This window comes from Drosophila montana, unplaced genomic scaffold, assembly GCF_035044405.1.
Source record: "Drosophila montana isolate Dmon_TW-CO22-7 unplaced genomic scaffold, ASM3504440v1 contig_3286_1, whole genome shotgun sequence".
NCBI lineage: Eukaryota > Metazoa > Arthropoda > Insecta > Diptera > Drosophilidae > Drosophila > Drosophila montana.
The window spans coordinates 189,718-204,661 of NW_026998170.1; the positions used below are offsets into that span (position 1 = coordinate 189,718).

Sequence of the window (14,944 nt, forward strand, 5' to 3'; positions counted from 1 at the left end):
TGCCCGTTTGAACTTTTCCAATTTGCAAGCGAAAAATTGAAAATGCGACGACGACTACGCCTGGGAGCAGCAGCAGCATCAGGTAAATAAATAAATACGAGCACGTAGAAAAAACAATCTGTAGCTGCTTTGTGGCGCAACAAACTGCCGCCCAGTCGAAATAAAGGCAACAACTGGGCGCGGTTGATTAAAATAAATACATATGTACCACGAGTGTGTGTGCTTATAAGTATATATGTAAGTATATGAGTATATATATACATACAAGCAAATATGTAATAAAAAAACGGTTAGCAAAATTGAATTGGAAAAATCACAGCAAAAAAATGTGTAATTAAAATTGAATTTCGCTTTGGGTGTGGTGCCACATGTGGCACCCCATTGAGGTGGGGCCATGGCGCTGGCCATGGATTGCAAGTGCATTTCACGTTTAGCCCAAAGCGAAAAATAAAAATAAAAAATTCGAGAGCTGCTGCTGCGTACATGAGCTGCGGCTCAGTTGTCATGGCGCCTCAGCAACTGACTAGCCGACCGACTGACTAACTGACTAACTGACGAGAGGTGCAATTTATTTAATTAGATGCATAAAACTCATTAAGATAAGAGCTGAAGACTGACGGCTGACGGCTGTTGGCTGCCAGCGTCGACTCTGCTCGGGTTGCCATGTTGTTCAAGTGCGCGAATCAACAAATGCGCCAAAGTGCAGAACCCGCCCCTCCAGCCCCAACCACCCGGCAAACAGCCCCCAGCTCTCAGCGCCCAGACCCAATCCCAGTCGCTGGAAGAAGTTTGCCAGCCAGTCGAGGAATTGTTATGCTCACTTGCCAGCCAGTAAATGTAGTGGCAGCAGCAGCCCAAAATGGGTGTGGCATGGGAAGCAGGTGCCGGGTACAGGTCGCTGCATGGAGCTCGGAGTTTGAAGTGAAGCTGCTCTGCCGAGCGCTGAGTAATTAACTTGAGCGACGCTGATGACGACAATAAAACGCCGACTTAATTAAGTGACTCAAGTGCTTTGCAGTGTGTGTGTGTGTGTGTGTGTGTTGGTTGGTTGTGCCTCCAAAAAGGAGCTTCAAGCTTAATACAATTTGTACATTTGCAAATTGTCATAAATATTGCGTTGCCGAGAGTTTGTGTTGAAATTAATAGAGCAAGCAAAAATGCTCAGCAGCATAATTTCCGATTCGTATGAACGATATAAAGTTAAGTAACAAAGCTCAGAAAAATTAAATAAATAAATAAATAGTTACGGGTAAAAAAAACATATCACATAATATTAAAGGCCCAAATCAAAGGCGTTTCAAAATAAAAACTTATTAATTTTTTGAATTCCAGAATCATTATCAATTAACTCTACTGTTGACAATATTATTAAAACCAATACAAATTTCAGTACTATTACTGAACGATTTTGTATTAATTTTTATTAGGATAAGAGCGGAATCTAACTTTAAAAGCTACAACGCAATTATTATATTATTATTATATATATTATTGTAGTTATTATATTATATTAATATTATTATTTTAATAATTAGTATTGATATTATTACTATTTATAATTATTATTACTATTTTTTTTTATTAAAGACAGCTCAGGTCGAAAATCCTACGCAGCTGTGACCGAAGTCAATCCAATAATTGAATTTAAATGATAAAAATTTGGTATATTCCCAAAATTATTACCCAAATGTTTCCAATAAATGTGTAAAAATTAAAACTATTTTTGGTAACTAACTATTAACAAAGTAAAAAGGATATAAATGGATACAATTAAAAAAACGTCAGGTTATAATAACATTTTACTGCAGCTTAATTGCTAGGGCAGGTTCTCAGAAACTGACCATACTGAAACATTTTCACACCAATTGTGGCACATTTAAAAATATGTTTGCTTTGGTATTGCAGAGATCTAGAAAATACATTTAGAGTAGAGTTAATCAGGGATATGCCATGGCAAGTAAACCAAGAAGTGGAAAATTCAAGCTACAAAACTTAAAATATACTTTCAGAAACCCTTCTTCTTTTCCGGCTTTAACATTTCTGTTTCTCTAGCAAATAACAATGCAGCAATTCTATGATTATCTATATAAAAATTAAAACCTTATGACAGTCTCCGTTAAATTCACATATGTTCGTAGAGCACACGCATAGTTTATGATTTATAATAAACTACTTTAATATGCCATCCACAATTGTAATACATAATGTTAATTTATGCAGAACTGACCTTCCGACTGCATTTTAATCTCCTGCTTCCGAGATTTTCTTTGTGTGTTTCGCTTGCATTTTGGGTTTTTTCCTTATCAACTGACCGCTGCCTCAGCCGTCGCCCCCTCTCTCGGGCACCCGCATAGTTACATAGTTGCATTACAGCTACGGCTCATATCAATGTCAAATCAGGGCGTGACTAAACGCCTAATTGCAAGCGGACCGCAGCCATATCTACCCCCAACAAAACTAAAGAGCAGGCCCATAAAAATGCAAAAATATACGAGTAATTTGACAGCGATTAGCATGACAGCAAAAATATAACAATCGGGGGTGCTCCCCTCTCCCTCTCCCTCGGCTCTCTCTCTCTCTCACTCACTCTCCTGGTTCCAGATGCAGATTGTGCATTTTATGCTGGGCCCCGAAAACCCCTCGCTCTTCATTACAGTGATTAAATTACAGTATTTGAAGCAAATGCGGGTGCAAGATATGCGCCTCGATGCCAATACTGAGAAATCGCAGAGGAAGTCTTAGGCATAGCTGACAGCATTTTGGCTACAACCTGTTGAGCTGGCTAAGCCGCTGGCTAAATTTTATTGGTGATTATGATAATGTGCCCCGTGTTTGCTTAGGCCTTATTGTTTTTTTTTTTCCCTCTGCTGCTGCTACCCCTCGCATATTCGCATATAGCACTGTTATTGCAGCCCTTTAATGCAGTTGCTGAGCCGCATCCGCTGCAGGGATTTGCAGTGAGGCGTGGATTTTAGAGGTTCATTACCATGTTCTGTACCTGTCTCTGGGTTTTTCCCCGCCAGCAGGTGTGCGCAGGTGTCGGCTTAGGCGACTAGAACTGTACGCAGCGGGTCTTTCGGGTCGCCAGGCAGTCTGACAAATTTTGCATGTCTGCCCGACACGTAAATCAATGTGCGGTCCATCGATCAAGCGACCTATAAATTCTTACGCATGCCACACATCCATCAAATCACGCACCGAAATAGAAAAATAAAACAACAACCAAATAGATACAGATATTTATGTATCTTTGAGCTGACAACAGTTTAAAAGTGTTGCCATTGCACGACGGTGCACAACTAATTGGATTTTTTTTATATTTTCCCCATTTTTTTTTTGTCAACTAATCCGATTTGCTTATGTTCGTTTCAGTTTCAGTGTCGAAAACCTAACCCAACCCCAGAGCAATGCACAGAGCATTGGTTACAGTTTTAGGCTTACGAATCGGCTCGAGTATTTATAACATTGCGCCGTCTGTTAACCTAGTTTTGAAAAACTGAAATAGGAAAAAAATAAATAAAACAAAAATAAATGTGTCAGCCCATAAGTGAGTGTCCCGCTTTAAAGGGCGCCATCTCTTTGGCCCCGGTCGAACTGAACCCGAACTGCAAAGCAGCTACAGACAGTCCTGAGTTTATGCATAATGACATTTGTTTGCTAACTTTTCTATTGTTGAAGTTTAAATAGTTGTTCGGTTCTCCACTGGTTTCGGAATTTATTCGCTTATGAAATTGTCTCTCGCTCACACACTCTCTTTTCTCTCTCTCTCTCTCTCTCTCTCTCTCTCTCTCTCTATCACCCAAGTCTGTCTCTGTCTCTCTCGCTTTTACAGTAGTCGCTTTGAAGGCGCCGTTGAGCTTTGTTTTGATATTTGAGGGGAGCACTCATTGAGGCATAGATTTACTCGAGTGACATAACATACACGAATTATTCTAACAATCATAGCGAAAGAGAGAGAGAAAGACAGCGAGATAGAAAGACAGAGCGAGAAACATTGTCATAAGTGAGAGCGAGAGAGATGGGAGCAAGAGAGATAAACAAAAAAAAAATGTACTTCAGATAACTTAGATTTAGTATTAAAGTACCGCCAGCCTTAATACTTTCAAAACTATTAAAAATTGTTGAAAATTGTAAATGACAAAATTAGAAAACACAGGGTCAAGGTTTTTTTAAAAGCTTTGAAAATGCTTTGAAAAATAATAGTTTGAATATTTAGTTAGTATATATATTATATTATATTAGTATTAATAGAAAATAGCTTTAAATAATCCTAAAAAATATAAAGATATTTTAATTATTATCTCATTTTTTAAAATCTTTTAGGCAAGAGCTTGAGCTTTTTATATGAAAGCATAAAATGAAAAGCATTAAATATTTATTAAGAAATATAGAAAAAAAATATATATATTGGAAATGAACTTAACGTCACATTTAAATCAAATAATTTGTAAATTTGTAAAAATTCATCAAAAAATTAGCTTGGGTGAGTTAAAATTCGTTGAATGTTGCGCTGATATGACGTATAAGTAAATAAATCAATCTAAAATTAAAGGAGTTAGTATAAGTACAAATTATAATCGAACTCTTGTGCTAGCTGTTGGGGGTGCTTCGAATTTTGAATGCTGAGCACCCGAAAGAAACTGAATAGATTATAAAAAAAAGAAGTTCATACTAACTATTGTATTTAGAATTTCCCACAAATTCCTTCAATGAGTAATAAGTCTAAGCATTTCACAAAGGAATATATGCCTGAGATCGTTTTAAAAGATATGACCAAAGATCTATCCCAGGCTATGCTTCAAAAAGTAGCTAAGCAATTCAATTGAACTTAATCTTAGTCTTAAAATGTGTAAAGAAATGCTTTAGGCTAAACACAAAATGCTTGTGAATTTGTCTGAGAATTATATGTTGAAATGTGTGCGATAATTATTCGCAGCACAACTGGAGCTCAATCGATTAAAATTGTTTAGGAATAGACATAAATAAACTTGTGCTAACTGCGAAACTCTCACGATCTGCCGCTGTCTGTGATGCGGTCTCTGATTGCGATGATGACTCAGCTGCAACACTCGAACCTGTACCGCAGCAGCCGCAGCCGCAGCCCGAGACCGTTGTTAAATGTGTGAGTTTTAAGGTAGAACTTAATTTAATTTTAAGGCTGATTGCATCGCAAAATTAAGTGCTGATGTTTAATTTCCTCACTGATTGCATTGAATGACAGCGACAGCTAGAAAAGCCGCACAAAATTTAAGCTAATTAGAAAAAAAACCCAACAATGTCAACAAAAACCGCAACAACAACAACAACACAGCTGCATGGCAAAAAAAATATATATAAATCTAAATCAAACATTGCTCCAACTGGCTGACGTGCGAGAAAATAAACAAAACGCTCCGACAAACGATTTGCATGTCAAACAAACTCGAATTTTAGCTGAGAGATTTGTATCTGTATCTGTATCTGTTGTATCTGTATCTGCTGTACATTGCATCGTACAAATGACGCCCATAAAACATTAATAAATTTTGTGTTTTAAAAAAAAAATAATTTATGCATGTATCTCAAGAAATCGCCGCTTTCAACATATATCAAAACGAGCCAAAACAATAAAAAAAAAAAACGAATTACGAAAAATGTAAATTTCGTCTCGTTTTTAATGAACATAATGTGAACTATGTTGACTGCATAGAAAATCCAGAAAACAAAAAAAAAATACTAATTGATTTGTATTAGACTAAAATTGAAAAATCTGTAATTAAAAGCTGCGCCCTAATTGATTGCAAAAAGAAATGAGGGAAATTTCAAAAAATATTTTAATTGAAATTCCGTTCAGCTTTTATTTTAGTTTTTGGTTTTTCCTGTCCGCCGCCTATTCATTCTGGTAAAATGGCATTTATGAAAATTACAATTATCAGCAAACGCAACAAAATTGGCAAAGAATAAATTTAATAAGCACAAAGTGTATTAAACTTTGTTTAATGTTTGCACAATTTAAATAATTTGTTGTGTTTGCTTTTTTATTATTATTTTTTATTGCTATATTTTTTGTTTTTGTTTCGACTTGTATCCATATTTGAGTCGTTTTTTCATATTATGCCTGCGTTGAATTTGCAATTTTCATTAATAAATAATAAGTGTAACAATTTTTTAAAAATTTTCTTTTGAACTATAGTCATAGAAAGGGTATTTAAAAGTTGCTGAAATGTATGTTTTGAATAGTAATGTGCTTCGATACGACAAAAGCACAAATGTTTGATAGAAAGAAATTAATATAATGCTTCAATAACATAATAAAAAATCTAAAAAATTACATCAATATATGGGCGCCCTTATTTACAGCTTTAAGTTAGTATCTTAGCGAATCAAGAAAAATAAATATTTCATTAAAATAAAATAAAAAAATATTATCTACAAATTTAAAGGTGTCCATTGCACTCGAACAATTATTATTAGAAATATATTTCAATCTTAGAAAATGATTATCTCAGCACATATGATTATAGAGTTATGGAGTCTAACACAGTGGAGCAGTTAAAGAGTATCTTACAGTCGCCCACTCTACTACTACTCTAAGGCACTCTCTATTTTTGATATGTCAATAACCAAAATGTGGGCAATTTCTGAGGCGTTTACCAGATGCCTGTTGCATAAATTAGTAATATCGTGTGAATGATATGGATTGTTAATATGATTGCGAGGTCGTTTACCGAAGACATATGCTGCCAAAAAATAAAAGAGACTGGATTCAGTTTAGTGACTGTAGAGCATCATCTCTGATCTAGATTTCAAAGATTATATACATAATGTGTTTGGAAAGGCAAAGCTGGCATCATTAAATATATTTGAAAGTTTTGTGGACAAACTTGCATGAGTAATAAGTATTAAAAATAGTTAAGTAATAAAATATGAATAACTTATCTTTTTTTTTTTTAATTTATATACATGTGACATATTTGTTTATACAAAATGCACTCAAGTAGATCGCAAATTAATATAATTAGAATTAAATCAACGGCGACAGCTACAAAACTCCTCCTTCCGGTCACGTAAATTGCAGGCTATAAAAATACTTATATCTAAAAAAATAATAGAGCAAAATATATTAAAATTAGCTGCTGATAAATAATAACTGATATTTCGCCGCATGGCATACTAAAGCGAAAAAACACCTTGCAATTTTCTAAGTGAGTTGTAGTGAAAAACTGAAAAACAATTTATTAATTCCGTTTTTGTGGCTTCATCATATTCTTCAAAAAAAAAAAAATGTTCAAATAATTGAAGTTATATAAATATTATTATCATTTGGTAGATTAAGTCCGCATATAATGTATTAATTTTAAAAATCTTTTCTAAATGTTGATCGGCTTGTAGTATATAAAAGAACTCAATAAAAACTCAAGCGAGAATATATATAAATTTATATTTGATTCTTTTCATTAGCTTGAGAAATCCTGTACAGCTTCAGTTGATCTTACATTTTTCAAGTTAAGCACTTTTTTGAGAACTCAATAAATACAAATTCTACTCAAGTATTTAATATGGTAAACATAACGTTAAATAAATTTTCAGACTGTTGACCCTTCAAACACAACTTAATACTCTATAAAATTGATATTCTGAAACACTTATTTCCATAGTCGCCCGTTTATGCTGTTAACTTTTAATGGCTATTCCCAAGTTTTGTTAAAAATCATTTAATTTGTTAATGATTCAAAATTCGTATTTAAATACCGCAGCCACGGCACCAGTAAACCAATACGATTTTTATAGCTCTAGTGGGTTTTCTGTCACAAATGCGATCTCTCCCCCCAAAAAAAAAGAATAATATTAAATATGAACAAGTTTCGTTGCGCTCATCCTGAAATCAATTCAATATGGTCTTTTGACGGAACTAAGTGAGCGCCATAAAATATCATCGTAAATCTTAAATATCGAAACATTTTTTATTTTAGCACATTTGCAGACCTTGATAAAATAGAGAGAGGAAAAACTGGAAGTGTGCAAATTTTAAAAAATATGTCAATCTTTGAGAATTCTCATTTGCCTCTGTGTAAATATTGAGAAGAATAAATAGACAACATTTTAGCCGACGGCAAATTGTAGCTAGCCAAATAATTAAATATACAAATAAGACTTTGTAAAGAACAAAAAGGGAAAAAAAAATCATTTGGTTTGAATATTTTTTGTAAAGATTTTTCTTTTATTTGTGTGTTTTTTTGTGGATTTTTTCTGGATTTTATTGTTTTTCCAGACGTTTCGGCTGCTTGTTTGCAGTTTTCTTCTGCTTTTCGAATATTTTTTGTTTTCCTTGCGCCTGGGCCTGGTTTCAGTTTATCATTTTGTTGTTTTTACTAAATTTTCATTAGGTTTACTAACATTTTGTTGTATTATTATTACTTTTTGTTTCCGTATTATGTGGTAGATGCTTGCCTTTTAATAATAATAATAATAATTTTTGTTTTATTACAATTAATTGTTTTTGTTTTTTTTTTCTCGTATTTTTTGCTTTTTGTTTTTCTTTGCAGTATTCATAAGCATAATTAATAATTATAATTAAATTGTTTATATAATAGATAATAATTATAATTACTTAATGTATAAGAGAATCTATAAAATAGAATGTGGTTGATTCTTTTTTGTTTTTTTTTTTTATTTTTTTGCATTTTTTATGCATTAAATTTTGTTGTGAAAATTCGAATTATTTTTGAAAGTTTTTTTGTACAGCGCAGAAAAACAGAAATCAAAATAACATGAAACAATTTTTTGTTTAGTTTTTGTTAGTTTTCTTTTTTTTTTGCAACAATTTCTTTGTATCACACAATTGTCGTTTAGGTTTTTATTCTTTAGCAAAATGTTGTGGAATGCAAGTTTTGGAATGTGGAGGTGTAGATGTATGTGTAGGTCCGTGTGTGTGTGTGTTTGTGTTTGTGGAAAGATATTCGCTTCATATGGTACAACAGTGCGTATGCTTAATTGTAAAATGCTTTTATTTATAGGTTTAATTTTATAATAATTGTATTTATTTATCAATTGAATTCATTTTGTAATTACAAGTGCTAAAATGAATTATCTTTTTAAAAACTAAAGCTAAAAATTGTTTATGTTACGTTTGCAATTAACGCTAAATGTGTGTGTGTGTGTGTGTGTGTGTGTGTGTGTAGAGTAATTTATATATATTCAATAATTTACAATGTGGATATATCCAACAAACCAGCGCTGGCCTCGTGCGCGTGCAGCTGCTGCGAATGCGTGGCATGATAATGATACAGCTGATGCTGCTGATGCTGCTGCTGTTGATGGTGTTGCAGTTGCTGCTGCTGCTGTTGCTGCTGCTGCTGATGCTGGTGTTGCAGATGTTGCTGATGTTGCAGGTAGTGCTGGTGGTGTTGTTGCTGCTGCTGCTGCTGCTGCTCCTCCAGTTGTTGTTGCATGTCCAGCATGCTGGCCGAGGCCACAAACGCACTTGCCGCTTGGCAGCTAGAGGCAGCGGCCGTGGCGGACGCGGAGGAGGAAGAGGCCGCTGCTGCTGCTGCTGCTGCCGCCGCTGACGTCGCGGACAGCTGGTAGGCGGCAGCGGCAACAGCAGCCGCCGCCAAGGCGGGTGAATGCGCGGTGCCAATGTGACCACTAGAATGCGCCGAGGAGCGACCGCCCGACGAACCCGAACCAGATGCCGTCGGACTAGGCCGGCCGTTCAGCAACTGTTGCTGCTGCTGCTGCTGCTGTGCTGCTGCCGCTGCTGCTGCAGCTGCTGGCATGTAAGCGCCAGCGGCTGTTGGCGGCGGCGACACAGTTGCAGACGCGGCCACGGCTCCATAGGCGCTGGCCATTTCTCACATATGTGCCAGCGGCGCCATTGCGCGCAGCGATTGCTGATGCAGCTGATGCTGTTGCTGTTGCTGTTGCTGCTGCTGTTGCTGCTGCTGCTGCTGATGTTGCTGTTGCTGCTGCTGTTGGTGATGCATCACATGCTGCAGTGGCTGCTGCTGCTGTTGCTGCTGCAACTCCGGCGAGCCCGTCTGATAGTGCATCAGATGCCGCTGCTGCTCCGGCGCGCCGGTGAGTCCGTCGTGCAGATGATACATGTTCATCAGATTGTTGAGATCGGCGCCAGCGCCAGCTGCTGCTGCCGCCGACACGTACTCCCGCTTCATGATGTGATTGTTGTTATTGTTGTTATTATTATTATGCGCAATTGCACTGGGACTGGGCGAGACGGGCTCCGATTTAATGCTCGAATCGCTGGGACTGTGACTCTGGCAGGAAACTTGGGCACCATACGGCGCCGGCGAGCCGGTGCCCGTCACCGCGCCCGACGGCTGCTGCTGCTGCTGGAGTCCGGCGCCGTACGGCGACGGCGAGCCCGGCTGCTGCAGGCTGCTGCCGTAGGGTGAGGTCTGGCCGCCGGCGACCGTGTCGTACATGCCATAGCCATTGTACATGTGGCTCATCTCGTAGCGCGGCGCGTAGTTCATGTAGTGCGTTTGGTAGCCGGCGGGATCGGGATGCATATAGCCGTTGGGCATATAGCCGTTCGGCACGCTCATCTGATGGATGTTCGGGCGCACCTGCTGCGCTGCAGCGGCGGCGGCAGCAGCAGCGGCTGCCGCTGCGGACGCACCGCCCGATCCATTCAGCGCTTGGCTCTGGGACATGCCCTGCGAGCCGCGGGTGGGTGTGCCCGGCTCGGGACCTGGTTGCTGGCCGGGCATTAGGCCGCCCATCGGATACTTCTCCTTGGTTTTGGTCAGCGTTTTGGTCTTGCGACGCGGCCGATACTTGTAATCCGGATGCTCCTTCATGTGCACCGCCCGCAGGCGTTTCGCCTCGTCGATGAACGGTCGCTTCTCCGCCTCGGACAGATCCTTCCACTGGGCGCCCAAGCGCTTCGAGATCTCCGAATTGTGCATTTTCGGATTGTCGGAGGCCATTTTGCGGCGCTGGCCACGTGACCAGACCATAAATGCATTCATGGGCCGCTTCACGCGATCCGCGTGCTGCTGATTCTTGTTGGCCGTGGCGCTGTTGTTGTTGTTGTTGTTGTTATTGTTACCGGCATTGGTCATGCTGCTCAGGGCGCTGCCGGCGCCCATCAGCGTCGGATGCTGCTGCTGCTGCGAGTGCTGCTGCTGCTGTTGCTGCTGCTGCTGCTGCTGCTGATGATGGCTGACTGGGGAGGTCATGTGATGGCTGCCAATGCTGCTCTGTGTGGGACTCAGCTCGCTGGAGCTGTGCAGCGGCGAGCTCTGCTGCTGCTGCTGCTGTTGCTGCTGCTGCTGCTGTGTCGCTCCGTTCAGCGTGTTGGCAATGCTCGACTGCAGCGAGCTGAGCGGATTGGGACTCTGGCTGGCCGCAATGTGTGCGCTCATGTGATGGTGATGATGGTGATGATTGTGCTGGCTCAGATGCGAGTGCGTCAGATGCGAAGGGCCGAGGTTCATGAGCGGCGCCAGCGCCGAATACGACGTGGCTGCTGCCGCATGTGCATGGCCATGCAGCGGCGGCATTTGGCCGGGCAGTATGCCGCATTTCATGTCCGCCTCCATGGTCAGCATGTTGCTGTCGGGATGCTGGCAACTGTTCTGCTGTAACTAGCAATGGGTTTAAGCTCTGGATGGCCAACGAGGGCAATGCATGAAGTTTTGGATGCCTGTAGATACTTTTCCGTGTGTCTATTGCAGCTGTAGATACGTGTTGTAGCTTGTAGATACTTTGCAAATCATAGATACATTTGTTCTGCTTATGCTGGTTGATTAACTACGAGCTGTAGATACTTTTCTGTGTGTCTATTGCAGCTCTAGATACGCCTTAAAGCTTCCAGATACTTTGCAACTCAAAAGTACAGATACTTTTCTGGCAGCTTTTTATAATTTCTAGCTGATTTTGCATCAATTGAGATAGTTTCTAAGCACCTGTAGATGCTATGTATCCAGTTGCAGTTGTTAAATCCGTAAATGCACGTTCTGTATCTTAAAGATACGTTTGTCAAAAAATGTCACTTCAACAGCTTGAGAGTTACTTTTTAGTCTATGCACAGTTACTTTTCTGAGTAAGTTAGTTTAGTTGATGTTGTTATTTATTATTATTTTTTGTATTAAGCAGTTATTTATTGGCTATGATTTGAACATTTTTTTTGGAAACCATGTTGCACTTGTTGGATTTTGGAATTTGTTGTTATCTTTTGATATTCGTAGGTTAATTTGTTCGGAATCGCCAATTTCTGGCAATTGACACATAAAGATGTATATAGCATATATAGATTTCTATATATATTTATTTATTTCTTTTGCCTTTTGAAACAGCTTTTGCTATTTGTTTTAGCTTTTCGATCAAATATTTGAACGCAAAAACACTTGAAATTTATTTGTTGAAACGCGTCGCGAAATATGCTTTGATAATATTGTGAGTTTACTGTTTTTTTTTTTTTTTTTTGTAGTAAATTTGTTGTATTTTTTGCTATTTGGGCAAAAAAATCAGCGCGTTGCGTGAGACGTCGAAAAATACCTCCACACAACGCGGAATTGAGCACCTTTCTGTTTCGCCGTCGAGCGAGCGGACAGCGGCGAAACCTGTTCCCAGCGTTAACGAGCGCCGTCACCGAAGCGAATAACCGACGACGTGTGTGCGTGTGCTTGCTTGTTTGTGTGTGTGTGTGTGCGTGCGTGTAGTACGCTGGGCGAGGTGAGGGCGAAAACTCGTACGCGAAACTCTCGAATCCGTTGCTCGTTGCGTGCGCGTGTGCTGACGACAGCGAATACGAGAGACGAATGAGAGACTGACTGGCCAGCAGCTGAGTCTGAGGCCGCTTGGCGCTGCGAGCCAGCGTAAACGCACGCATACACACACAGGGTGGCTAGTCAAACGGGTCTCGAGTGAGTGTGTGTGCGTGTATGTGTGTGTGACGGCATTTGCAAACCAGTTTCGCTACGCTGTTGGGCAGGCGTGAGCGCTAGACAGAGACAACGCTAGTGGCTGCTGCACACGCTAATAAATCAAATAAACGCTATGCGCTGTCTGTGCAGCTGTGTGTGTGCGTGTTGGTGTTGGTTTCATTGCTCGCTTGGATTATGCGCAGCGCACAGCGCCAATCAACGCTGAGCGAGAGTGAGCTAGCACTATATGACGTATTCGCTTGCGCCACATATCGATCTGTGGCGTTGTTGCTTGCGTTGCCAGAGCTGCCATAAAAATGTCGTCGCTGGGCAGTCGTTTTTATGGCATGCAACGTTGCCAGTTTTCAGCAGCAGCAGCGACAGCAGCTTCTAGTCAAAGTCTGGCGGAATTTTTGCGCTTTCGGACGCTTTAAATATGGCGGACCAGGCAAACGGGCAGCCGGGCTGCCGGGCAGCTGAGCACCTGGAAGACAGCAGTCGGAAGGGGATTGGGGAGTGTACCGCAGTGTTTGCGGCGTATTTACCATTGGCGCGTCTCACGCGCATAGTTTGAATTCTTCTATTTTTTTTATTTCCATTTTTTTTCGCTCATTTTTTTCTACTTATTAACCTAATGGGTTTGCCAAGGTAGCAGCCGGAGCACGAAATAATAGTCAGCCAGTCGGCGGTAGCTGGCAAAATGTATTAAGCAAGTGCTGCCAAGTGCACTGCAGCAAACAGTTATAACTAACGGTATCTGTGGGAGTGTGTGCGTGTGTGTGTAACTTTGATGCGGTCTGGCATCCTTTAGATGGCAGATACTGGCTCCTCTGAGCATGCTGCCACGTTGTTGTAATTATAGTCGCACATGTGAATAGGCAACCGCATTGTCTTGTGGCCCCCAGCCAGAAGCAGCAGCAACAGCAGTAACAGCAGCAGCCACGCGGTTTTTCGGCGTGCTCCACTTCAGCAGCAAGCCGCTTACCCCTACACCCTACCTGCGCCAAAAACCACACTTATTGCACATGTGCGTATTTTTTTTTATAACATTTTCGCTCGGTTTTCATTAGTGCAAAGTAACTCGGAATTCTGGTTTTGGTGCTGTTTCTGGTTCTGTTGCAAAGTGTGCGTCAGCTTCTTAATGAGCCACAGCTAATGGTAACAGCATTTGGATCGCTTGCCGTGGAGCTGATTCATTTTGGTGTAATGGATCATATGAGGCTTGGGTCTGGTATTATGTGACTGCACTCTCTTAGTAATTGTAGACGGCATTCTTGAGTGCACTACCTAAGCGATGTTAATTGAAACTTTTGTGAGCAGTCGTTGATTGTTGTAGCCCAAATCGGACACTATTAATAATTATAAGGAAACCGAGCATTGTGCCTGTGTTAAAATACTGACACAAAAAAAGGCAACTGCGCGTCGATTGATTTACGAAATAAAGGAAAAAAAATGATAAAAAAAATACAAAAAAAAATGAAATAAGAATATTAAAAAAAAATTTATATTAAATTATGCGAAAAATCTTAAATATAAAAAGGCACACATAATACAGAAAATCTTAGAGAAAATTAGGAAATATAAGAAGACACACATAAGAAAAATACAAAAAATACAAAAAAATTTAAGTAGCATCAGAATTTTTTAAATGCCATACTTCAGATATTTCTGCTTCTTATTTTTTTAAATGCCTAAAGAAGACTTACAAATGACTAAATTGAGAAATTAAAAAAAATGTATATATAAATATATATAAATGTTATACTGGAATTACAAATACTTTTTATGATAAAGCGACTTTTAGCAACGGCTTTTCACGATTATATTATCTAAAAGCTTGTAAGTACAAAACTAAACAAAGACTGTAAGTTATTAAATGCATATTATCTAAAGAACAATTTTAAATTATTATCTAATTAGTTGCTTATTAATATAAAAAATGGATTCGCAATAAAATAGTAATATTTATATACAATTAATTATAACGAATGTAATTCCTTTATAAGGTATGTTTTTTATCTAAAGCAATATTGCATAACAATAATACAAATAAAGTATATTTACTTGTAATC

The 14,944-nt window shown here is 39.2% G+C and overlaps 1 protein-coding gene and 1 long non-coding RNA gene across 5 annotated transcripts in view; both read right to left on the bottom strand.

Moving 5' to 3' along the window:
* Positions 1–14,944, bottom strand: part of LOC135434285 (uncharacterized) — a 120,679-nt gene that overhangs the window by 35,766 nt on the left and 69,969 nt on the right. The gene's annotated exons all lie outside the window — the stretch shown is intronic.
* SoxN (SoxNeuro) lies at positions 8,606–13,012 on the bottom strand. Its single transcript, XM_064690892.1, is given in 1 exon segment — positions 8,606–13,012. A coding segment is annotated over 1 exon segment (2,370 nt). The 5' UTR covers positions 11,556–13,012; the 3' UTR covers positions 8,606–9,185.